At 45.3% G+C, this 26,409-nt stretch overlaps 1 protein-coding gene across 1 annotated transcript in view; it reads left to right on the forward strand.

Annotated features, from left to right (window-relative positions):
* The window catches only part of MAPKAP1 (MAPK associated protein 1), an 81,027-nt gene that overhangs the window by 43,321 nt on the left and 11,297 nt on the right, over window positions 1–26,409 (forward strand). Inside the window, exons 9-11 of the mRNA XM_018074374.1 lie at window positions 13,945–14,052; window positions 20,417–20,557; window positions 25,333–25,470. Of these exons, the coding sequence (XP_017929863.1) occupies window positions 13,945–14,052; window positions 20,417–20,557; window positions 25,333–25,470 (387 nt within the window). The remainder of the gene's footprint in view (window positions 1–13,944; window positions 14,053–20,416; window positions 20,558–25,332; window positions 25,471–26,409) is intronic.

The following is a 26,409-nucleotide window of genomic DNA, read 5'->3' on the forward strand; positions in this document are numbered from 1 at the left end:
GGAACTTTAATATAAACCCATCTATATAGTGGGGAAAGATAAGGATCTTGTCTTTGTAAATGAATGAAACCTCCTTATACACCCTCAGTTTTAACTATGGGAAAAGAAAATAAACCCTGTTCTCTTTAGAAAAAGTAGTTCAGTGCAGTTTTTAAACGCGTGTATAATCTGTCATGGATTTAATTAGCTATCTTCAGATGAGAGCTGAAGTTTTAATAAAAGTTAGAAGAGATAACACAGTGAAGGACACGGATGAGCTGTCTCAAGGCCATATTCCAAGGGAACGATAAGAGCTGTAAAAAATGGCAGAGAAGAGCAATTGAATGGAGCAATGAAAATCTGATTCTCGTAAAAAAAAAAAAGGGGGGGGGTTGAGAGGAGCAGTGCTGGTGGGGGTGGAGAGGAGCCCCGCCAGTCTGCAGCAATTTGGAGGGTGGCCAGGAGCCATCGCTCACCCTCGGCTGCGGCGCCGCCGTCCAGATGTGCCAACGGCACGTCCCGGCCCTTGCCAGCTGACTGCGCCGTGTGATAACCAGCTCTCTGGATGCCCATCACTGGCCGCAGAGATAGAATTAAATGATGATGATCTTCCCACAAGTTGGGAGAGGAAACAATGCATATAAATCTTGATTTCATCTCAGCGTGAGAAGTCTTTATCCATCATCACTCATAATGAACAAGTCGTTAGCGGCGATGAATGGTGGTGGGGTTTTTTCGAACACCTCTTTTGTTCACTTTTTGGGTGACTTTTATTTATTTCCTGGGGTCAGATTTCCCTTCCCTGAAGGGAGGTCGCTAAAGGATTCACTTAGCTCAGTCTTTAAACTGCTTCCTCCCTTCGTGTAACAGATGTTTTACTCTTTATCCATTTGAAATTTGTTTCTGCTTTAATTTTGTTACTTTTGCTCAGTGGTTTAGCAAAGGAATGGACCTGGCATTTGTTCCTTCAGCTAATACAGTCACTTCTGCTGCCTTGGCCCTCCTGCTCAGAACCCTTTGCAGGAACAGAGTATGTAGACATGTGTGTGTCAGCTGCAGGGGTTAATTATATAAGAAATCATTTAAATTTACTTTTTATAAATTATCCATGTGACATCTCACCTCTTTGAAATATGACCAGCACCCCTGCTGGGGTTATAACCACAGTGGAAGTCACAACTACAAACCACTTGGTTACTTACAGGCATATTTCCGTGGGAACATGTGATTGGATTTTTGGGATAGTTGGTGTTTGCAGGTTTTGGTTACACTTGTGTCCAGACACAGCCAGAATTCCCACTTGCAGCTGGAAGGTCCATGCACTGGGGTCACTGTGAGCAGAATACTCACTCTGGGAAGGCTCTTGCTAGAATTCCCAAATTACTGAGTTTCATAAATTTAACTGCTGGTGAGCACTCATGATGTGTTATTGGAACTGCCCTGTGATACTGGCACGTGGCTGAAGGGCCTCCTCAGATCAGGTATTTGTGTGTTAAATTGGTAAGTCAGAAATTTTTATTAGAATTGTCTTCCCTTATCCAAAACTTCCCTTATTCTCCATTACTTCCCTTACTCACAAGTGTGATTTATCAGGCTTGGGGGGCAGGGGGGCTTAGGAGGCTCTTGCTGTCATCTTAAAAGCAGCAGCACTTGCAGCTGTGTGCACAGAGGGGTCCTGCCCACACAGCCCTCTGGATCCAGGCAGGACCCACCTGCCCTGAGCTGGGAATGCTGCTGGGCTGAGGGCAGGGAGAACCCAGGATGCCACCACCGTGCACACAGACAGACTGGAGCAGGAGTAGGAAAAGATTTTGTCATTGTTCCTCATCTACCACCAGATTCTTTGTAATTGGAGAGGATGTGCCTCTCACTTTCACTGGGAGATGCAGGGATAAATGGAATTGCAGATCAGACCATTAGCACAGCACGGGCCTGTGCCAGGGTGGTTCAGGTCATTATTAAGCAGTGGATTAGGATGTCAAAGTTCTGAATAAAAGATAAGACATAATTTAGGAGAAGCATTTCTCCTCACTCAGCAATGCTTCCTTTAAAGCTGATTGTTCTGATTTTTAAAAAGTCGTTACCAAAAATAGACTGAACGTGTTTATTTAAAGTTTTTGGAATAGTTAAATAAAGCTGAAATGCCCATGAGCTTTTCTGCCTGTTTTCAATGGGCCTCCAGACCAGCCCTCCCAGGACAAATTAATGTATTATTGTTACAGCTTGTGCTGTTTTCAGGCACTGGTAGAAGCAGTTGCTTTCTGACCTGTTTTCACCACTGACTTACAGGACATTTTTCAAACTGGTCCTAAGTTGATAGGAAAGTGCAAACCTAGGTCGGCTATTTTGGGTGAGGAAGAATTTGAGGAGTTCCTGTGGTACAGTTAGGAAGGGTTTGTTCAGCATGACCAGGGCTAAAACACTAGATTAGTTTCACCTAAATACTTTATTCAACCAGTAAAGATTATTTGTTGCAGGAAGATACAGGTTAGTAGGAGGCAGAAGTGGGATACAACCTTTGCTTCATAGAAAGGCACCTGAAAAAATGGAAGCAATATTCTGACTGTGCCTAGCTCTGTTTAGATAGAATTATTGCAAACTGTTCAAACTATTCCACGTTCCTTGCAATTTTCCTTTCTTAGTGTCTCAAGGCTTTTGACATATGAACTCTGACCATTTTTAAATAATAATTTTTGAGTCAGTCAAGGGGAAACGTGGGTGGTGAAATAACCTGGGTGTTTTGTAGCTGAGAGAGCCATGGCCCCGAGTCCTTTCCCAGAGGATGTGGTGGTCCTGAAGCAGGGCTGTGGGAGCCTGGTGACCCATCCCACCACAGGCAGCCGTGGGAGGTTAATGGGAATGCTGGATCATCTCCTACCATGTTCCCAAATAACCAACTGGGAGAAGTACATGGGAATGGCTGCAAGCTAGGGAAAATCCTCTAACAACCAGTTAGTGCTGCATACTGGAGAAGATAAATCTGCAGAGGAAATCGTTGAGGCAGATGTTTAATTAGTTGGAGCCAGGCTGGATAAATCAGGATAGGAGCTGTCTGTGCAGATATGCCGGTGTGCCTTGCCTTCCTCTGGGCTGGTGTCACTGGCTCTAAAAACAAACTGTTCTTTTTGCTGAGGAAAGAGGCAGCAGAAAGAGTCATATAACCTCTCGCTTACTGTAATGGATTCCCCTGTGTACACTCATAAAATAGAAAATGTAATTGATGTTTTCTTATGGTAATGAAAACTAACGAAGTCGAATACTTTATCATCAATTTGTTTAACCTATTGCCTGCTCAGCAGTGTGTATTGCACAAGCATATTTTATGGCATGGCTGGAAATAAAACACCCCTGGTTGTGGGATGAGCTCCTAGAGGAGACTGGTCTAATCTGGGATGGACCACCATGAAGGGGGCTCAGGAATCACTTGTATGAGAGGGTTTTCTGAAAATAGCCTGAATGGGAGAGAAGGTGCCTGAGGACAGGGCAGTGCCCCAGCCACGGTGGGCAGGGCTGTGGGAGGAGAACTAGAAGCTCCATCAGTGCTGCAGGGACCTGGCTGGGCTTGGCATGGCCCTGGCAGTGCTGAGGTGCTGGGATATCAGCCCCTGGAGAACCCTGGTGTCCACAGGTAGTTCAAGGATTGTTGTGTATAATCCTGCTGTGCCTGCATCTCCTGGAGGCAGCTGCTCTGAGCACTCCAGCAGCCAGTAGTGTAAATATAAAATCTCTCCTCAGTGTGGCAGATCTGCAGAAGGAGAGTCACCTGCTGGAGATGGGGAGCGTAAGAACTTCCCGTCTCCCGGAATTCATCAGTGAAAATGTCGGATACGGTGCTGTCTGGATTTTGGGCAGCTGTAATAACCAAGTCCTGAAAAGCTGTTCTGGAAGTGAGATCTGGGTGTTTTAGTACTTGATATAATTCTGCTCCCCAGAGATTAGTTACAGTCTCAATAACTCCTGGAGCAAGTAGCTGTGAGGCGTGCTTAAAAATCCCAGCCTCGGGCTTGGCAGAGCAAGTTTTGTGGGTTGTACAGATCATGTTGCAGAACTGTGAAACACTATTATCCCTAGAATTTGATTTGCTTCATTGGGAAATGATTTTCCTGGGCAATGAATCTGGTGGTCTTACTTTCACCAACACTCAGGTGTATTAACACCCCTATTAACACATAAGGGATTTGGTTTGTGGTAGATGTGCATTTTAAATCCTGCTTTTTGGGAGGGCTGAGTTGGCCCAGGGAAGGCTCAGTTGGCCCAGGGAAGGCACAGTGTTTCCCAGGTGGAACACAAAGCCCTGTGCTCCCATCCCATGGCTCAGCTGAGGCTGGGGCTGACAGCAGCCCACGGGGTGCAGCAGGCAAGGAGATCTTATCAGGCTTTTTATGTCTGCACTGAAGCCTGCATTCAGTATTCCCTATAAAATATGTTTGCATGGATTACGATTTTAAGAACATAAGAGAGATGATGACTTCATCCTTGATACTTCATGTGTCTTGATGCCATGGTGATTCTCAAATTAAATATGTGCAGGAACTATGTGTACACTTGGAAGTTATCTCCCTGCCTGTGAGCTGTCTCATTCCCGCTGCTCTTCAACAAACACATTCCCTGGGATGCCAGTTGCCTTCTCCTCCAGAGCTCAACTGAATGGACTATAAATACTAATGTAAAGAAAATAAGAATGCAGAGAGAATGTGTGCAGAGGCTTTGTTTTCAAACAAATTAAGCATCTATGTCATTATATAAAAACCAAATGTTCTTAGAAGGAGATGAGAGACAAAACTGAACATAAAATGCTGAAATGTTGGAATAATCCTGCCTGTTCCTGGTCCGTGTCAGCCTCTCTTCATCTGAAATTTCTTGTGAACAGAGAAGTCTCAACTGATTAATCATGTCTGATTTTAGGTAGAAATTCTTTGCAGGGTGAACATGCTACTGATTATTATTTAATAGCTGCCTCCAACTGCAAACATCCCCGGACCAGAAAGGCTCAGTCCTTTTAAGAACAAAATGCTCTACAAGTTTAATTGTTATAAACAAAACCTTCTGCCAACATTGCACAGACGTGACCTGTATTTTCCGTAGGTTAGAGGGAGAGTTATTAGCTCAGTGTTCTGTGAGTTTGGAGAAAGACTAATACTTTTTCTATAAATGAAAACAGCTGCTTTGCAATAACATTCAAGTTCCTAACAGCTGTCAACCATTGCTTTTTGCATTCTTTAAAATGTGTAAAGTGACCAAAAATAGTCTAAAATAATCTTCCTGGTCTGTTTAAGTGTATTATCCCACTGCCACAGGAAGCTGGATAATAAGGAAAGAGAAAGTTTCAAGAAACAGGAATAGGACATAAAAATAAGTCTCCGTATCATATTTTAGTCTCTAGACCAGAATCAGAGGAATTACAGCTGCCAAGGCCAGGGAAAGGAGCCTGTTCCATCCCCAGGTTCCTGGGAGCACAGGCTGTTACAGACCCAGGGTTTGTGGGGCTTGATTATTCCTGTGGTTCAGATTTGTTCACCCAAAGTTTAAGTTATCCCTCAGAACCTGGACTCTCAGATGAGGAGTTCTGCTTAGGGCTCATCTTTGTTGGGGGAGCAGCCGGGGAGGAGAGACCTGAGCTGTGTCTGAAAATTCACCTTCTGACGTGTCAGGGTCAGCACCACTTCTAATGTCAAATTTCATGGCTTAAACTGTTCCAAAACAGTTTCTGGAGGAGCCATGGGTCTCACTGGGGTTTTCCTTCTTCACCCCATCTTGTTGGAAGGGGAATGGGACAAAAAGAAATGTCTGGAAAGGGAGATGTGTGTGTATTTTGATTGCACATATATGTATTCATAAATTTAAAAAAGGAGAATTAAGAAGATAAAAGAAACTATGTAAAAACACAACCCTGTGATTAAAGCATTTTTAAGAGATAAACTACAGTTAGGATAAACTGTCATTAAATTTTGATACTGTCATGGAGTGATGGTAACTGAGGAGTTTAAATTTAAAAGTAAATATGTTCGAGTAGGCGATGCATATGTTGGCTCTGACTCTTTCTGGGATGGAAGCCCCAGCATCTGTGACAGTGAAAAGCCAATTAATTTGTATTTCCTTGTGTTCACATGCATGCTTTTCTGCTTAATGGTAGTTGTGAGTTTCTCTGGCTCCAAGTGCTTTGTTTTGGATCATTACAGCATCCCTGTGGAGCCTGGTGCCCCAGTTATGAATGGCTTTACCTGGAAATACTTCAACAATCCTGGATTTCCTTGCACTAAGCTGTTTACATCAGCAGGATTTACATTAAAGAGAACACCAGTATTTGTAGATCCTTGCTCAGGTCCCTGTCCAGGTGTTAGTGGAGGGCACAACCCTGTTGCTCCAGCCTCCTCCCCACTCCGTGGGGGTCAGGAGCTGCCTGGTTCCTCCAGGTCGGGCCCCCCATGTGCACACTCAGCACCCTGTGCCCAGGAGTCCCAGAGCTGGGCTTGGCTCTGTGCTCACTGCTGGCCATTCCTCTGGGAAGGGAAGGGTTGCCCACGGCTCGTTTTTGTGGGATAATTCCCACAGCAGGATGGATGTGCAGGGTGAGCCCCTCGGAGTGGAGAGAGCTGGGAATGGTTTCCTTCTGCCTCCAAACTGCAGCTCTGCTCTGCAGTGGGGATGATTTATTCCACAAGCCCTTTCTCCCCAGGCTGCTGACGCTGAGCAGACCTGGGTGTGCCGGGGTCAGGGCTGTTGGTGTGCATGGGAATAAAGTTTGAATAGTTGTTCAGAAAAGCAACGGCTCCTTAGCCCCATGCTTTGGGCTGGTGGGGGGCTGGACATCAACCTGGATGGGTGAGGAGAATTTTTCATGCCTGGCCTCCGAAACAAAAGTGAAATATTGAACAAAGTCTATTTTGGAGCTGTTGGTATTGAAATCGTACAGTTATTGGTTCTTCTGGATTGGCAGTAATGCTGTAATTTATGTGATATTTTAAATTGTGCAGCTCAGTGTTTGGGTGACTGAGACTTTTGTGTTTGTTTCATCCACGGTGATGAACAGAGCCTGTGCTGGTACCTGGCATCTTTATGGGCACTGCTTGGTTTTTGTGAACCCTCGAGTGCCTCGTCTGGGTGGCTGTGCTGCCCTGAGCTGCAGATCTATCCTTGGCCAGGGAAAAGCACCTTTGTCACTTGATAACCCAGGCAGTGAGGAGAGGCCTCGTGCTGATGTGTCCTGAATGCCCACCCAAGGCTGGGCCCCAGGATGGCCCCGTTGGGGCCCATTGCAGGTGCCCATGACCAGGGCATGGGAGTATTCACTGCCCTCAGCCTCCCCTCCCAGAGCTGGGAGTTAAAACAAAATCTCTGTGTTGTGTTTCTGCTATAGGTGCTTTACCACATGATGATTTTGTCTCCTCTCAGCTTTATTTAGAGCTACATATAGCTAATGCAAAAACGTGGCAATTAAATAAAATTCTTCTGTTGGTGCTATGCACAGCCTGGTTTGCTGCTGGCCATGCTGCACGTTTGCTGTTCCACAGAAAAGCAATCCAGAAATGAAGTGTTTGTTTCTTTTTAAGGGGCTTTTGACTAAATTCTTTAATTTCACTGGCTGTCAAGGTAGTGTTAAGTAAAATAGGTTTGAACTGCTGTAGTTTTTGTGTACTGGACTAGATGTCAGAAACCTTTGCCATCACTGGAAATTCTGTCACTCTGGATTTACTATCTGTTTCCCACAGCTGAATTCCCGAGCAGTGTGATTTAACACCTTGGCTCTCCATCAGCCGGGCCTGGCATTTATTTGAATGCATTACACCACTGGTTTCCATAAACTATTTTACAATTGTTTCATATAAATGACTGTTTATTTCTACAAAAACCATCTGTATTTCTATGGAGAGCAGCAGATAACTGTGTGTAAAATTCAGTAATGTCACAACAGTGCAAGTTAAGGAAAACCAGATTGGACTGAAAAAACCCTCTTGTGCTTGTGCATGATGTTAAAAGTTTGTTTTCACTATTTAAATATCTTTATTTATTAACCAGTATTTGCATTGGTAATGATAAAATCTTTATTCCACTTCAGAGGTGTTGAGGGGCTTTGGGGGTTTTTAGCAGATAAACAGATTTAAGATGTCCTCACAGCAGCAGGATTGGAGATGTAAACATTCTGCTCTGCAGCCAGTTCCTCTCTCACTGTTTACATATTTTCTGTTGTTTTATTGTCATTGCCAAGCACACAATGGAATCCTGCCCCTTCTGTCATGTTCTAAGAAAAATCCCACAGAAGGAGGCCTGAGCCCTCTCCCTGTTCCCACTTTGTCTGCTCTCCACAGTGGTTGATCCTGCTCCTCCCTCAGCCCTTTTGGTTTATGGTCCTGGGCCAGGGGCCGTGTCCAGCACTGACTGGGAGCTGGGGTTCCCCCAAGCCTCCCTGGGAGGACGAGGCATTGCCTCGGTTTCCCTCCTCCCAGCCAGCACCCAAGGAGCCTCCACACTGAGCTATTTTAGTTCCTCCATCTGCTGCCCATGTGCTGGCAGAGGGAACGCTGGAATCCAGCAGTCTTACACTTAGCACGACTGATACTTTCTGACAGACTATTTGAAATGATAGAAATACATAAATCTCCTCTTTTTTATGACCTTGTAATAGCTGCAACATATTTCCAGCAAATATTTTCTATAGCAATAATAAAAAAAGCGATAACAAAAAAATAAATATAAATATAGTTTAAACTCGTGCAGAATCGCGCTTTCAAAGCCCAGGGATGGAGCAGCGAGGCAATAAATCACAAATCCTTGTGGAAGGAGGGACTTGGAAAAGGAAAGTCCCACAGACATCAACGTTAAGTGTTTAGCAACAGTTTTCTTTTGACTGCTCTCCTGCCTGTGTTCTGCCCTTGGACAGAGCCGAGGCACAGCTCACTTCTCCTTTCCTTGTTCCCTCCTGCCCGGCATCAGCCGCTGTGGCTGTTCAGCCATGGCTGCCTGACTGTCCATACTTTGGATTTTTCCTCTGTTATTTCCTTTGCCCAGAGAAGCTGTGGCTGCCCCTGGATCCCTGGAAGTGTCCAAGGCCAGGTTGGATGGGACTTGGAGCCACCTGGGCTGGTGGAAGGTGTCCCTGCCCGTGGCAGCTTTAAGGACCCTCCCAAGGTGGACTGTTCTGGGATTTGGTGGTTGCAGCAAACCCTGTGAGCAGCAGCAGTGCCTGGGCCATGGCAGAGGTCAGGTATGAGGGGCTGCACCATCAGTCCAGTGTGTACACCATCAGTCCAGTGTATACACCCTCAGTCCAGTGTGTACACCATCAGTCCAGTGTATACACCCTCAGTCCAGTGTGTACACCATCAGTCCAGTGTGTACACCCTCAATACAGTGTATACACCACCAGTCCAGTGTGTACACCATCAGTCCAGTGTGTACACCCTCAGTACAGTGTATACACCACCAGTCCAGTGTGTACACCATCAGTCCAGTGTATAACACGTTGCTCACACCTGCTGCTCTCAGGTCTGGGTGCTGACAGGGGTTTGTTGAAGGCATCCAAGGAGAGAGTGGTTTGTCTGGGCTTCCTCACCAGGCAAACTGTGAAACTGCAACACAAACCCGTAGCAAAGAGTGGAATTAGTGGATGACTGTGGACAAATGCAATTTCCAGGGACCAGACATGGGCATGGCTCTGGCAGAGCAGGTCAAGCTCCAACGCTGTGAGCAGGCTGGGAGAAGCCAGAGACCATCTGAATAGGATGGTTGGGTTTTCCATGGCAGGCTTAGATTTCCAAAAAAGATTTGACAGAGGCTCATAAAGCAATTAAACTGTCACAGGATGAGAAGGAGGATCTTCACGTGGATTAATAATTGATTAAAAGACAGGAAACAAAGAATAGGAATAATGGCCCTGGGTGATTAGTAACTAGGTTACTGGTGGAGCTCCAGTGGAACTGGTGGAACCTGCATTGTTTGTTATTGTGGGGCATGGAAAGGATGTGAATGCTGATGTGACAAAATGTGCTGTTGATACAAAAGAGGTAAGAATAGTGCAAATAAAAGCTGTCTGTGAAGCACTGCAGAGGTATCCACAGTGCTGAGTGACAGGACAATAAAAGGAGAGAGAGAATTCAGTGTCAATGAGTGCAAAATAATATACATGGTGAAAAGCAACTGTAACTATGTGTGTAGAATCACGGGCTCTAATTACCTTCCATCAGTCAGGAAAAGTATCCTGAGTATCCTGAGTAGTTCCTCTGAACACTTCAGCTCCAGGTCAGAATGACAAATGGAACTTCAGGAATTAGGAAAAGAGTGGGGAACAAACCAATATCACTATGCCAGTCCATAAATCCCAGTGTGGCCACATCTCATTTGCAATATTTTATCTCAAAAAAGATAATACAGAAGTAAAGAGATACAGAAAGGGATGAATGTGAAAGTGAATCAGATATGTGAAACAAGGAGCAGGTGCTGAGGAGGAAAGGGCTTTCCTAGTGTGGAAAAGGCACAGCGGGGTACAAGAGGTGTCTGTGCAGTGCAAGGGCTGGGGCTGGTGAATTGGGAGGGTTTTATCCTGTTCTTAGACAGGAGCTGCTCCCCCGAAACGTCGGCTGGCAATGGCTCTGTGGAACAAAAGGGGATTCTTTTCCTCACACAGTGCAATAAACTCGGGTATATAGGCTCAGTTTTAAACCAGCTGGGGTTTTTGTTGATACTGATCTGTTTAGTTTAGGCCTGACAAGTCCACAAACATGAAATATTCTTTTTGTAATCCTTAGTTCACCCTAATAACTAGTTTGGAGATGGAGAGGGGTTTGGTTGGGGTTTTGTTTAAAGCCTGGTTCCCCGTTGCAGTGTTAGTGTTGTTTATTGTGCAGATTCACCCCTGACCGTGGCATTCTTCATTGCTATTGAAAGTTAATGGGGGAAAAATTGCATTCCAAACATTTGAACCCGTAGTAGCCATGGCTGAACTTAGTTGATCTCTGGTGATCGGTTCAATTTAGTTACGATTTTTAGCCATTAGGCTGGGGCTGAATGATGGTGATTTGGTTGAGGCCAAATGTCTGCAGAAAATTGGCTGTTTGATAAGAGCCCTGTTATCAGAGGGGGATACTTTCTCATTTACATTTAGATGAGTATTGATTATTTATTTACTCAGAGAAGTGAGATTCGTTCCCAATCTTATCTCTCTCGTCTCTGCTTGTCAGCAGAAAGAGAGAGAGAGCTCCTGACAACAGCCCAAGATAACAGCACTTTGTAGTGGAGATAAAAGTTGGAATGGGCCTTTTTCTAGTCTTGACTGAAAGGATAAGTTTTAAAAATTAGAACTGATGGGTCGTGCTTTCAAAAGCCCTTTCTGAAGGCTTTGCAGCTTAAATGGCAACAGAATTGGTTTGTTGGTGTGCGGGTGGCCATTCTCTTCTGTAAGGGAGACACTTAATTTGATTACATGGTGGGATTCTTCCCGGCACCTTTGTGGTGCACAGGGAAGCTGTGGGTGTTGGCAGCTGCTTCCTTGGTTTTAATTCCTGGTAAACATTCCTCTCTTTAAAGGAGTATCTTGAAATAGCCAAGCAGGGTGGGTATCTGTGGACAGAATCTGTGGTGTGAGTGGTTAAACAGGGAGCACTGGGAGCTGCCATCAGCGGGAGAGCTTGGCTTGGATCCCTGGCCAGGACCATCCGTGCTAGGATTTTAAAGGTTTATTTTGCAACTGCATAGAGCATTTGCATGAGATTACAGAAATCCATAAAATCCAGCTTTGGTATTGCCACTTGAAATTTTGTTGAAATTCACAGAGCAGGATTCCAGTAGGAGACCATTAAATTATCCAGTGTTCCTACTACAGTGATGTCCTTTGAACCTGTGAGAGAAACCTGGTAGTAAAACTCCTCCACAGAGTCAGCCTAACATTCTTCATCTGTTGGGAAGCAGGGGTCATGTAAATGTGGACAGATATTTAAAGCATTATTGAAGAGTAGATACTCTCTTAAAATCCATTTACACTTTTCTTATTAATTTCTTAGTATTTTCTGTTTTCAAAGAGTTATCCAGAAGGCAGGTTGACCTGTTTCCTCTCCAGAGCTCTAGTTCCCTGCTTTATTAGCAGAGTTAACACAGGCTTGACACAAACTGGATAAAATAATTTACCTGATCACGGAATTCTCAAACTGCTCCAGATAAAAATCATCCTTTGCCGCTGGCAGGGTGATTTGGAGGGTGTGATCCCTGTTGGCTCTCCACAGGGTTCAGCAGCATGAGCAGTGTTGCTGACATAGGTGATGTTGTTCTTTGGAGTGGATCCAGCTGCTGGAATCAGATCCACACAGAGGGATGGTGAGCCCCTGCCATGCTCCTGGCTTTAACCTTGTCGTCGTGTGTGTGGGAACCTGGGGTGGTTTGAAGGCTTTAGTAGCATTGATGTCTGTCCTTTGCCTCATCCCACTGTCTGGGAAGCACCAGGCGAGTTCATCTCTCCGTGCCAGAGGTACCCTGGGCTGGCACTCAGCCATTAGTTCCAAGACAGGGGAATTTCACTCCTTGCTCCTCTGATTTGAGATGGTTTTGGGGTGGGAGCAGGACAGAGGCTGTGGTGGAGCCGGGGAGCTGGGGCACAGCAAAGGCACTGGTGTCAGCAGGTGCCATCCTGGGCACACTGCTCTGCAGCTCCAGGGCAGCAAGAGCTCTGTCTGTGGTGGGAGTGCCCGGAGCAGCAGTTTGGTACCTGGTACCAACAGCACTGATGTCCAGATGGGAACCAGCAGTTCCCTCAGATGGAGCTTGGGAATCTCTGGAAGATGCTTGTGGCGAATGGGCAAAGCCAGCAGGTTTTGCTGTCGCTGATCCTGTTCTTAAACCTACACTGGTTTTTAAATCCAAATTGATTTACTGCTTTGAGATTTGTTTCAATTCAGTATATTTTGCTTCTGCCTAACAAGCCAGGCCTCTGTTTATTTAATTTATTTTAAATTGTTAATCACATTTCCAGTAGCTGGGAGAGGAGCAGCAATGGTGCTGGGTCTGTTTGCCTTTCTTTGTGCTGCACTGAGACATCTCCACTGCTCCTCGAGTGCAGTTTGTGCTGCAGATGCTTCGACAGCTCCACGTGCCATCACTGGTTGTGCTGGGCAGGGTGGGTTTCCTCCTGTGTCCTGCAAAAAGCCTGGCACCATGTCTGCTCTGAGTGTCACTGGGAATAAGGGGGCTCTGTAACGTTCTGCTTGGGGAGGAAACACGCCTGGGCCGAGCAGCTTCACGTGGCTTTGGGGAGATGGAATGAGAAACCATAATTGAAATTCTGCTGTAGTAAATTTAAAATTAATTGGCTAACAAATTCCATTCCTTAGGCATGCCATCCAAGGCTGAAAGACTTAATTTTTTTATATGTTTTAAATATTTCATCATATATGCTCATAATTCAAAGTCAGGAAACAGTCAGAGATATTTTAAGTACTGATAAAGGGGGAATAGATTTCGTTATTTCAGTTCTATGTTTTTTGTTACATTAAGACCTGGTTAAAGGTGCTTTGCATTACTTAAGTTTTTTCAGGTATCTGTGTAGCATTATTTTGCCAGGTTATACTGAAATCACACAGCTGAGAACTTGGTGTGCACTTCATGTCTCAGGTGTGAGCAGGAGTGGAGTCACCCCATACTGTTGGAGGGTGGGAGCACAGCCCCCACCAGCTCCTGCCCTTGGGAGGGGCTTTCCTTCTTCCAGGGTCCCCCATGGAGCTCTGTGCACTTGGGTCTCCCCCCACCCTGACCACTGCCAGGATGGCAGGGCCGGAGCTGACTCGTGGGGTTCACCTGGAATTGTATCAGGTTCCACACCATCCTCCACCTTCTGACAGGGCCCTTTCCTTTGGCAAAGAGCTTTGAGACATCAACACCCACCTGCTCTGCTCCTGGGCTGCTAATAACCTCGTGTTAGTTGAACGTGCTAAGCCATCACTTTGTTAGAAAACGGATGATTTTATGAGTTACTTTATGTTTCAGGTCCTCAGTATCGGCTGGAGAAGCAGAGTGAACCTAATGTCCCAGTAGATTTAGACTGTACCTTGGAGAGCCAGAGCACTTTGGAATTCTGCCTTGTCCGGGAGAACAGTATGTTTCCCATTTTCACTTTTGCTCTTGTAAACTGCTTAAACTCACTTCAGTTATGTATTTTGGAACACAAGCTGTACTGTCTGGGCAAGTACATTTTGACGAGACTCTCTGTCCCGAGGCACTTTCCGTGGTGCCAAAACAATATTCCAGAGGGAAATGATGGATTTCATACCTCTAGTAAATAGTCTGCATCCTGTTTATCACTTCATGATTAATCTTTCGCTGTTAAACTCTGCTCTGTAAAGTTATGACCAACCCTGAAAAACACGAAATATGAACCTGTCTGTGTTGCAGACACTGCTCAGTGAGTCGAGGGGTTGGTCTGCAGTGTGTTGTGCCAGGTCAATGTGGCTGTCAGAGGCACTGGGGTTTTCTAATAAAATTTAAAGAAATTAGCCATGCAGAAGTAACTAGAGCAGTTTGATGATTTTTGAAGTGCCAGACAAATAATCTTCTCTCCAGCTATGCTCAAATATTTTTATTCTATTACTGTTTTAATGTTCTAATATTATTTCCTTATTTATTTCTTTTCATGAAATGACATGAAACTTTAAAAAAGAGACACCTAACATTGATTTGTGTTTGTTTCCATAGCATTTTGGTTCATTCTTCATTCTTTACAACAGTCACACTCTCGGTTTTGGGGCTCTTTTGTTCCATTTTGTGTAAAAATGTTGATTGTACTAATGAATAAAACCAGTCACATTCCTGCTCTCAGCCAAGCCCACACTGCACACAGTCAGAGTAAGAGCCTGTTTTGAGTCATAGAAGAGGTTTTTCTTTCTGTGCAAAGATTAGACCTTTCCACTGATACTTTTTGGCCATGGCAACTGTATTTTATCTCCAAATGGCAGCAGAGCCTCCCCAGAGCACCTCCTAATTCCAGCAGGGAGTAGCAGCCCCTGCTCTGTTCATGGAATAGCAGAGGTGAGACAGCACCAGGAGCTCCCCAGACCTGCAGCACTGCTGGGGCTCAGATCAACACTCTTGGGTTTGGCCGCTGCTCTCTGTAGGGTGGGACTTGCTCCCAAAATATTCCTGGTGCTCCTGGTTCATTTATTCACAAAATGGTTCTAAGAAACTGCAGGAGAGACCTTGGCAGGAGGGAGCAGAGGGGCTGTGCCCACGGCAGGAGGGAGCAGGGAGGCTGTGCTGAGGAAATGGAGCAGTTCTGACCTCGCTAATCGAGTTGTGCTCTTCCACAAGCCAGAATTCCCCGACGTCTGCATCCCACCTATTACTTTTGTATTGATTTTTAATCTATGAAACGATGCACACTAGTCATACTTCCATAGGCTTTGCATGTGATTTAAAATAACATTTTTTTTAACCAAGGCTCTGTAATTAAAAGAATATTGTATATACTTCATTTTTAATGTATTTTCATCATCTGTGGAGGAATCCAGGCTGTGGCCTATAGCTGTATCTTCTGCAAGTCTTTGCTCTCATGAGTGACTTGGGTTCAGGTTGTACTGTTACTTTAACAGTAAATCTGTCTTAAGTTTGTAAGTTCTGTAGCAGGAGGCAGTGGGTCTGCTCTGCTTGAGCAGCAAATACTCCAGGAGAGCCTCAGGGGCCTTGGCTCAAAATAATTGTCAATAAATGTAACGTTGAGGGGACACTTTTCCCTTTCCCCAAAGTCCTTGTGCTACATCACTCCTCTCCCCTCCCAGGCCAGGGGACACCAAAGCAAGCCCTGCTTCTCTGCAGAGCAGCATGTGGAGAGGTGTGGGATGGACCCCCGAGGCTGCCAGGTCAAAATTCCCTCAATTGGTGAACTCTCCTGCCCTCCTTAAGCAAATTGATGGTGCCCATCTAAGAGCATAATGTGGAGCCCATCTAGGATGGGGATTCCCATGACAGAGAACACCCTGGGCTGGACCCCAAGGACTCCCTGGGCTCACTGAGCTCCTGGTGCTTCTCCAGCCACCATCCTTCCCATCTGCAGTGGCATCACTGCGTGGATGATGGTTTTTGGTCCCAGTCATGGGTGCTGTGTTCATCAGCCATGCCTGGCACCTGGGAGAGCAAAGGCAGAACTGACACTTTGACTCTGGAGTTCAGGAGCAAGTCCCAGCTTTGGTTTGCTCAAGGCTGACAGGAATCTAGGCAAAATAATAAACACTTTGGTGAATTCTGCCTCTTTTCTGAGTGCTTTCTGAATTGATCCCGAACATGAATAAGGAACACAGGAGAAATGTTATGTTTGTCGTTTCTGCCCCCAAAATGGGTGAATTTAAAGTGATCCTGCACTGTCCCTGCTCAGGCATTTGTGTTGGCCCTGCACACAGAGGGGCTCAAGGGCAATACAGTGTGTGAGATCAGTCACAATCCCTGGCTCCCCCCTACACAGCCAGGGAGTGCTTTTTGGGGTGCTTAGGAGGTATCTTTTGGTGTGACATTAGAATAGAAATATTGACAGTTTTGCACTATTAATAAAATAATGGCTTGACAATCCTATCATCAAACTGAAATATTCACTTTGTGCATTCTGTCTTGATTTGAAATACTTTTAGCTTCAATATGCCAGTCAGGAAAAGCTCTGTTGTAACACCTATTGCTTGTAAATGTGCTCTTCATAGTCTCGTAGTCATTTATAAATATATATATGGATGATGCCAAGCATCTGCTGGGAGAAGAGCTGCCATGTTCCTTTGGGCAGCAGAAAGTTTATATTTCAGGGTATTAAATGAAACAAAGAACTTTCCATTATTAAGAAATATGTATGGAGAAATCCCCTTTCCATCCAGCATTTCCTAATAGCATTCAAGCTAATAAACTGCTTCCAGTGTGCAGAACTTTTAACTCGAACAAAGATTTATCTTTAAACTGAAAGCTGCACTTTGTAATGTGAAATGCCTTTATGTGTGGTAGCAAACCGTTCATGGCTAATTTAGTTTTATTCTTGCCATCTTACTTCTGGAAAGTTCCTCTTTCTCATTTTATCATTAGATAGTAATTAGTATTCAAGGGAAATTGGTCTTAATATATTAAAATTGGTTTAGTGCCTTTAGACCTATAGCAAAGCCAGTGTCTTATTGGAAAATGTAATTGGGGACTCTGTGTATGTAATTAATTGTATTGCAATTAAGAACTTTCATTAAGCAATATTCTAGTACATTAAAGTAATAAGGGACATTTTTGCAGTGCAGTTAACTTTGTATTTTGTTGTTTTATCGAGGAAATACAGGTTCACTTGCTCTTGAATAGTCTGCATATGGCATTTCAATATTCTGGTATTCCTAATGAGTCATTTTTATCTGTCCTCTGGTGCTGGCAGGGGTCCCTGTTGGAGGAGGCTCCTGGTTTAGCTGAGTCCCCATCAGAGGAGGCTCTTGTTTAGCTTCTGCCTTATTTCAGGCTCATGGTTCTGGGGCTGTTGTCCCGTTGCTGTTTGTCTCATTTGAAAGTCAGGAGTTTCAATGAGGGGATTGGCCCGAGGGACCAGTTTAACTCCGTGTGTCACAGTGTCCCTCTGGGTCTGTGTCCTGCCATCCTCAGGCACAGGATCTGTGTGATGGGGCAGTTCCTGGCTGCTCTCCCAAGAGCAGCAACTTAGAAATCCTGTGAAGCTGAGTCTGTTCACAAAGTTCATGAAACAGAGATGGCCAAGGTTACAGACACAGGGCAGATCTGAGAGGCTTCCAGGGCAGAATCCTGCCCCAGGGCTGCAGCACTGGCAGGTGCTCACGGGTTTAGTTACAGCCACGTGTTTTTTCCTGGATGTGACCTGGCAGGCTGCAAATTTTCTTTTTAATACTTTTATTTTGGGTAAGTGAAATCTGAGAAGCCTCAGCATCATCAGAGCTGTGTGACATTGTCCCGTGGTATCCCCCCTGTGCCGTAATCCCGGGTGGATGGCCAGGCTGGGGCAGTTCAGAGCTGGAGTGGGGTCGGGGGCACAGGGACAGTGGTACCCTCAGGGTGTCCTGCGGGTCCTGATCCTGTGGAGTGTTCTAAGCACATTCCACAGGAGGTGTGGGAGGGAGGTCGGTGTGTGCCACTTTCTGTGATATTTCTGCATTTCTGGTCTCTGCTGATTCAGTTTGGCTGTGGGTGCTGACGCTCCCTCACAGGTAGCTCTGTGTTTAACACCCTCCTGCAGCACTGCCCATCACCAGCCAGAGCCCTGTCACTGAGTTGGCAGAGGCAGCACGTGGCACCTCACTCCCACTGGGAACCCCTCTGCATCTGGGAGCAGGGCTTTGTTAGGGACAGCACTGAGGACCTCCCTGTGTGAGACCCAGGGCTCCTGTCCCCCCACCCACAGTGGCCCCTTGTCACTGTGGGTCCTTCCCTGCCCCACTGTCCCCATCTGTCCCAGGTGTCCCCACGTGTCCTGCTGCAGCTCACACCCCAGCAGTGTGTCATGGCCACACACTGTGGGGACAGGGCTGCAGGGGCATGTCCCTGCTTTCCATGGGGAGGAAAGTCCCAGCTGGCACCCAGCAGCAGGGCTACCGTGCCACTGCCACCCTCCTGCCTCACTTTCAGGCACTGCCATGCCACAGTCTTTCAAGAGGCTTTTAAGTGCACCAAAAAGTTTGACATATCTCAGTGTATCTTTGGAGTAGTGCAGCATGAGGGTTTGACATGATACATTATGATAATCCATAGTATAGAGACATTAACACAGGGGTCTGTGACAAAATGCATTGTAATGTCTTGGAAGGAGCCATTACAATTTATCTTGTCATTCTGGAGCATGGAGTGGTTGCAGTGTTAAGATGGCTCTGCATAAATTCACATGGAGACTGTTTCATTTGATTTTTGGAATCCTTTCAAGTCGAATGGCACAGTCCAATTTGTAGTTTAACCCCTCAGTGTCCCACTTCCCCAAAGAAGGTCTGTGGTGTGTGGGGAGGGCAGCACTTGGAAAGCTCTGCTGAACATCTTTGACACAGTAATCTCCTGCTTTATGCTCTCAGTGTGGATTTTGAGTCATTTAACAGCAGATCCTCACCTTGCTTTGGTGTAGACAGGAAAGATGTTTATGGTAAGCAGTGGTGCTATGGAATTAGCAGGGAGACAGGGAATGCAGCAGAAGTGCTCCCTGCTCACAGGGGCTTCCCTTCTCCCACCTGCACTTGTCCTGGTGATGCCACAACCCCGACAGCCCCCCGTGCTCAGCAAACAGCGTGTCCTTCAGCAGCTCTCAGTGTCCCCATCCAAAGGGATCCTGCTCCTGCATCCGTCTGGGTCGGAGACACGTGCCAGGGTTTTCCTCCCCAGACCCATGGCCTTTCCTGGCAAACCATGCCTTTGTCACTGGAACCCAAACATGGAAACCCACCGTGGCTTCCCTGCAATCCCTGGACAGATGGGAATGTACATCCCAGCGGGAAAGGTCGGCACAGGGAGCATTAGTGTTGAGACTGCTCCAATGGTGCAAGTCTCAATCAAAATTAATGCTGAAAAATCTGACAAGTTGGTACCTGCCTTGCTGGAGCTTTAAGATCTGTACTAAAATTCCATCATCTCATCTTCCCGTTATTAAAATTTCAGCAAAATATAAAGTTTTCATTAATCTCCTGCAGCAAATTTAGTTCTCTGAACTGGCAGTTGGTTCAGCTTTTAGGACTACATTAGCCAGGATATTAAACAAAACGTGTCATTCCTCAGGATCTCCTGTAAGAAGCTAAATCAGTTTTCAAGCATATTTATGCCACTTTATCTACCAGCATCTGAACGATCATTTCGAGCTGAGGTGCTTTATTAGCAGCTGGCATCGAAATTACTCCGCACACAATTATAAATCGCATTATAGTAATGTTGGAATTGGTGTTAATCCAACGTCATAAAAGGTAAAAAATCTTTAAAGTGCGTTATATTTTTTCAGTAATTGGCATTTTGGTTTAATGAGTTGTTACCTTTTATAAAGGCAGTACCTGCAGTGGTGATGAGAATACTCATCAGTAAATAAAGGGAGGCTTTGCATCAGCATGCCCGAGGTGCTGCCGGCGCCGCAGCACATGGGGGTGCTGGACCATGGGAGATCTGTGCCAGTGCAGGCATCGAGGGTGGCACCTCTGGGCACAGGCCCCTCCCTGGGCTCCTTCCTGGTGACAGGCTGTGGGTGCCCAGCAGGGTCCCCCCAGGATCCCTGTGGTCCAGGGCTGCCTCCTGCCCACTGGGAACCTGCTGCTGGGACATTGGGCTGCTCCTCATGTGGCCACAGACGTCTGTCATCAGGTCCTTAGTGCCTCAGTGACTTTGTTCTGGGATGGAGGGTGGAATTTCCACCTCCCAGAGACACAAAGCTGAGCATGTAGCTCTCCCTCCCCCAGCCCTGTGCGGCCGCGCCGGCTGCGCGTGCGCCGGTGCCAAACCTGCCCTTCACTGCTCTTGGCTTGTTCTGCAGGTTCCAGAGGAGAAGAGGTCTCGGAGGAGGACCCCCAGATCGATATTGCCACAGTGCAGGACATGCTCAGCAGCCACCATTACAAGTCCTTCAAAGTCAGCATGATCCATCGGCTGCGGTTCACCACGGACGTGCAGTTAGGTAACTCCATCCCTGCGGAATGCCGGGGACAGCGGAGCAGCTCAGGCCTTTGGCCATCTCTGACAGCTGCCTGTCCACCTCAGGCTGTTTTAAAGCAGTCACTATCACCTTGGTCCATTTTCTTGTGGAGCATTTGAGAGTGTTTCTAGCATTTCAGTGGTTAAAAAAATTCCTTTCAGTTGAAAATTCTTCAGTATTTTTATTACCCCCAATCAGTTGCACATGTTGCCTCTGAACGAAGGCCATTATTTAATGACCTCATATCTTTTTTTCAATCTAGGCTTCCTAATGGAAAGCTTCTTGCCAACTGTTTTATTATTTTTAAATGAGGCTTTGCAAAATTAAGAATTATTGGGTTTTTCCTTTTCTGAGACTGAAAGATTTTAACAACCAAGTGGAATCTGAGGTGGAACAAAATAAAACGAGCATTCTCTAAGGTTTTATATTGTCCCTATTGGCTTGCTGAATGCTTTTGAAAACCCGAAGGCCAAGGGCTGACAGAATCCTGAATTATAAAAGCCCCATTACTGTTTTAAAATGATTGAATGGCTTTTTATCTTTGTGTTTAAATTGTGAAAATTTGATTAATGATGCATTGGTAGGTGACCTGTGACATTCCTGCAAATACCTTCCATAAAGAAATGATTCAGCAGTAAAATATTAAGTGCCATAATGTTTACAAAATACATTTATTCTGTAGAGTTCAGCAGAATTGTTAAATTTAAACTATACCAATTCCTGTATTATTGTCAGTACAGTCCCTTCATTCTTCCATCCTGAAGCACATGGAAGAGTACATGTCTGTAAAATTCCCCCAGAAGAGGCTTTTTTGGTTTATTTTGAGCTGTCTAGTTAAGGCAGGATTTATCTGCTGGTGCTGGAGCAGGGCAGTGCTGGGCATGTTCGCTGCATTCGAGCAAACTCTCGGGGTGTGATAGTTTGCTTCCAGTGAAGTTTGACTCACTGTATCTGGGAAGTGTCAGAAATGAGAGCTTGAAAAGGTCATGACAGATCACTAAAGATAAATGGTTAAGGGAGAAGAGCTGTTAAATGAAACAAATGGCTTAACTTGTGCAGCAGTGGAGGAGCTGACCCTGCCCAGTGCTGTAAGGACCATAAAATTTCCCTTTTATAACAATCTGTGAACTTGTATGGGTTTGATGGCAGTGCACTGACAATGGGGGTTTTATAATCTAATTATTTTTCAAAAATCAAAGAAAACCCCAGTGGGTGTTCAAAGCTTGGACAAATGTAGAGAACCAAAACCTTTCAATAAATTTGAAGTGAGTGTATGTTGCTGAGGTTTTTCCTGAATTTTTTAAAGGTATTAAAAGAGAAACCCTGGTAAAAAAAGCACCAAGGGGCTGTTTGGGTTCGGGCTGCTGCTGAGTGTTACATGTTACCTATGAGTGACAGACTGCTCCTTCCACCCTGAATGGAAAAAATGGGGGCTGATTTTTTGGTTTTGCTCAGAGTAACTGTTCTGGGAGCTGTTCTCTGGCAGTTTGATGATGACCAGTTGCACAGACTTTTCTCTGTAGCATTTTTGTGCCATCAGCCATAGCAAAGTGACAATGTTTCTTCAGGACCCTGAGAATCCCAAGTCATTCCTTTGCTCCTTGTTGGCTGTGCAAGAGCAGATCGGCCAAGGGACCGTGGGTGCACTGGAAACACCCGTGTGGATTTGGGGCAAGTGCTCCAAATAACCCCATGGAAGGTTGATTACATGTGACAGAACCCAGAAATGGTGGAGAAGACCCTCAGTGTAGCCCCTCACCCCTCCCTACACTGTGTATAGCTCTGTAGTAAAAACCAGTCTGTGGATGACCATGGGAGCAATGCCCAGCCCTCGAGTGAGAGTTTTATTGCAGTTTAAGGTCTGGGGTTTGTGTTTCAGCCCATATCACAGGGCAGTGCACACACAGCAGCACTCTCAGCAGTTTTACAAAGGCTCTATCATGTTATGGAGGAATAAGACACATTTGCTTGTGTATCACATTAGCAGAACTAACAGGAGCATATTGTCTGGGAAAACGGTTGCTGGCAAGTGTTTCAGAAAAGGGGGGGCTCTTGCAGACCCCAACAAAGGAAGCAAGAACAGAACAGTGTTACTGAACACATTGATGACATTTCTTTTGATAAAATGAATGAATTAAAAAAATAGTAGGAGCAGCATTTTTACTTGGGTTTTGAGTATGACTGATTTGTGCTGTGAGACAGAGGCTGCAGAAGCCTCAGACACAATGCTGTTTTGATTTTAGGTTTCAACACATCCAGATTGTGAGAACAATAACAAAAAAAAGACAACATTCTTTGTCAATGTGCTCTCTGGATGTGGGTGAGCTTGAGCCAGCGATGTCGAGATACAGAAATAATGGATGAAGTATACAGCGACAATTTGCAGATAAAAATAATAGAAGTTAGAGTGTATTTTACATGATAAAAAAAAGATGAAAGAGGAAGAAGTCTGTTCCATCTGAGATGGTTACAAAATGGTGAAGTAGCCTCTGCTGAAAAGATTGATGCAATGGGGAGTGACCTTGGCTTGGAGCAGGAGCTGGTGATGTATGTATGAGCATCTCGCTGCTAAATGGACCCAGATTTGTAGCACTAATATACATGGAAGCCCAGAACCAAACTCAGGATGGCAATAAATCAACAGCCACTTTGGGTGTCATTTCTGGTTTATATTCCACTATTGTTCTATCACTTTAATTCATGTCACTATCATCTGTTCATCTGGAACAGTTTTATATAATTTTCCAGTGGAGCTACCTGACAAATCCTATCAAATTAACAAGGTGCATTAACAGTATTGACTGACTGTGAATTCTGAAGTTGCAGGACCAAACAGTGAAATTTTTTTGAGGATATTTTCAGGGGTGATGCTCTCAGAGGAAGGGATGGGAAACAGTCCTAACACACAAAGAATTTGCACCTTTTTTTTTAGAACTTCCCTTGACTTTTTTTCAGTGAGAAAATAAGACTTTGTACCATCAACTTCCATATTTTCCTTAAACTACAGCAAATGCCATTTGGAATAATTAACCATTACAGTAAAATACCAATGCTGTTTTTAAATAATCTGTCCAAAATTAAATCACAAACCAAAATGGGCTCCAGATACAGCCTCAGCCTGCTCAAATTAGTGAGTTCCAGCAGTCTGGGTGTTAATTGGGCTCTTGATACAATACTTAATTGAAATGTGAACTCTCTGATGTGACGTATGTTTAATGACAAAGCACATTCCTGGATTAATGGGGTGTTACTGTAACCCACTGCAGTCCCAGGGTGAGTGAGGATGACCTGGTGTTGGGGCAGGGGCTGCAGTGAGACCCCCACAGGTACCTGCCCCACACTGTCCTGTGCTTTGGCTTTGGAGTTGCACAGAATACAAACCAGCTGTGGTTTGTAAGTTCAGCCATGACCAGGCCTTAGGAAATACCCAGTTAATTTTGGAGAGCTTGGGAGCGTTGTGTGTGCATTACATCCTACTTTTATTTTGTCACATCTCTCAGAAGTTTCTTCATCAGCTTCTTTAGGTTTCTTGTGCTTCAAACAAGCCAAATGGGATGTCTTTGAAAGTGTCAGAGCCAGAACCCTCAGGAAGGAGAAGATTCTCTGCTGGTTTTCCAGAGATGAAAGAGTTAAATGATATTTAAATGCTTTTTTCCTGTTTTGCTTCCTTTTGTTGATGTCTCATGAGCTTCACCTGTAGCTCAGGACTGAAGACACCTCCTTGTTTTTAATGCTCTGCACACCTTGTAAAGAGCTCCCTGCCAAGTTTGTTCAGGTGTGTCAGCAGCTCCTGGACTGGTTCCAGCAGGACACTCCTTGCCCTCTGCCTGCCCTGACAGTACTGGTGTGGCCCCACCTGGAGTTCTGGGGGAGTTTTGGTCACCACAATATAAAAAAGACTCTAAGCTCTTAGAGAGCATCCAAAGGAGGACCACGAGGATGGTGAAGGGTCTGGAGGAGAAGCCTTTTGAGGAGCAGCTGAGGTCACTTGGTTTGTTCAGCCTGGAGGTCAGGCCTCATTGGGATCTTCAGCATCCTCACGAGGGGCAGCAGAGGGGCAGGTACATCACGACCTCTTCACTCTTGTGACCAGTGACAGGACCTGAGGAAAGGGCTGGAGCTGAGATGGGGAGGGTTAGGTTGGATGTCAGGAAAAGGGTTTTCACCCACAGAGAGGGGGAGCATTAGAACAGGCTCCCCAGGGCAGTGGTCAGAGCCCCAAGCCTATGTGAGTTCAAGAGGTGTTTGGATAATGCTTTCATGCACATGGTGTGATTCCTGGGGTGTCCTGCATAGAGCCAGGAGTTGGACTCGGTGATTGTGAGGGGTCCCTTCCAGCTCAGCATATTCTGTGATTCTGTTCCATGACTCTGGTGTCTGCTGTGCAGCAGATGGAGCAGGGCCCATGGTGATAGTGTCTATTACACAGAGCAGTGGTGACTGAAAAACCAGCATATCTCCTATAAATCTCACAGCTCATGTAGCTGCTGCTTCCAGAAGAGCTCTGTATGCGTTGAGAAGAATTTTTTCTGTGCTATTTCTTTCTTTTGGTATTCTTATGCAGGAGAATAAAATGCAGATTATCAATGCAGTTTGATAACCATTTGTTTCTGGTTTCAAAAGCTCCCGTGCTTTCAGAAAGCCCAGAAGGGCAATATACCTTCAGCCCATTTAAGATTTATAAAGTGTGTCAAACGGCTGATATGAAATCGGTTAAACAGATCACTGTTGTGGCTCTCTATTCTTTCTCATCTCAGGTATTTCTGGAGACAAGGTAGAGATAGACCCTGTTACTAATCAGAAGGCCAGCACTAAGTTTTGGATTAAGCAGAAACCCATTTCAATCGATTCTGAACTCCTCTGTGCCTGTGACCTTGCGGAAGAAAAAAGCCCAAGTGAGTAGTCCTTTTTATTTATGTTCCCTCTCCTCTCCCTCCCTGGATGTGCTCGATGTCCAAAGAATTATTGCTACCATGTCCTTTTCTTTCTATAGGTGTATTTTATTCATTACAGGATGTTTTTAATCTGACTCAATTCTGTTATAGAGAACACAGCATAAACAGACACACATTTTACAAGTGTCCTTTGGTGCTGCTCTCAGCTAATGGCATCATTCAGTGTTTCTTGCCCACTGTCATACCAAGGGAACACTGGCTCTGCCCAGCTGTCTGCAGCCCCACAGCACATCAGGAAAATACATGTTTCAATATAATTGCAATTTTTTTGAATTTTTTTTTACATCCAGACTGGTACAACTGAGGATCTTGGATATACAGTAAGTGTCAGCTCAGTGTGACTTTAGCTCAGCCATGGCTGTAGGGTCACTGGGATTGGAGGTGCTGCTCTGAGTGTTCCATTCTGCAGTGGTGGCTGTGCTGGGCTCTGAGGACAGGCTGGATGTCCCAGCTCACAGTCGTCACCCAGAGGTCAGAAGTGGCTGTTTAGAGTGTGGCTTCAAAAGCCAAGGGCTTCTGGTTGTTGCATCAGTGGAGTAATGAGAGTCTCTATCTGGAAAATTTGTTTTAAAAAGCACAAGATGGGCCCTGGGGGACTCGGGCAATGTCTCCCAGTGGGGCCAAAATGGAACTGTCTACGATCAAAAAGCAACTGTAGTTCAAAAGCTCAGATGGATTTTATTGCACTTGTGCCTCTGCAGAGTAGGGATGCTGGTATTAAGTACTTATCTGCAAGGTGACAGAGAGGGAGAATTATGTGATACATATTTACAGAGGTAATGATCTGTTGAATTCTCTTGGAAGAGTAAATTTATGGCTGCCACAGATTTTATCAGCAATTATTGAACTATATCCTTCTCTCCTTCATTACCCCTCCCT

The sequence above is a fragment of the Manacus vitellinus genome, unplaced genomic scaffold, assembly GCF_001715985.3.
Source record: "Manacus vitellinus isolate BGI_N305 unplaced genomic scaffold, ASM171598v3 scaffold_27_pilon, whole genome shotgun sequence".
Taxonomy (NCBI): domain Eukaryota; kingdom Metazoa; phylum Chordata; class Aves; order Passeriformes; family Pipridae; genus Manacus; species Manacus vitellinus.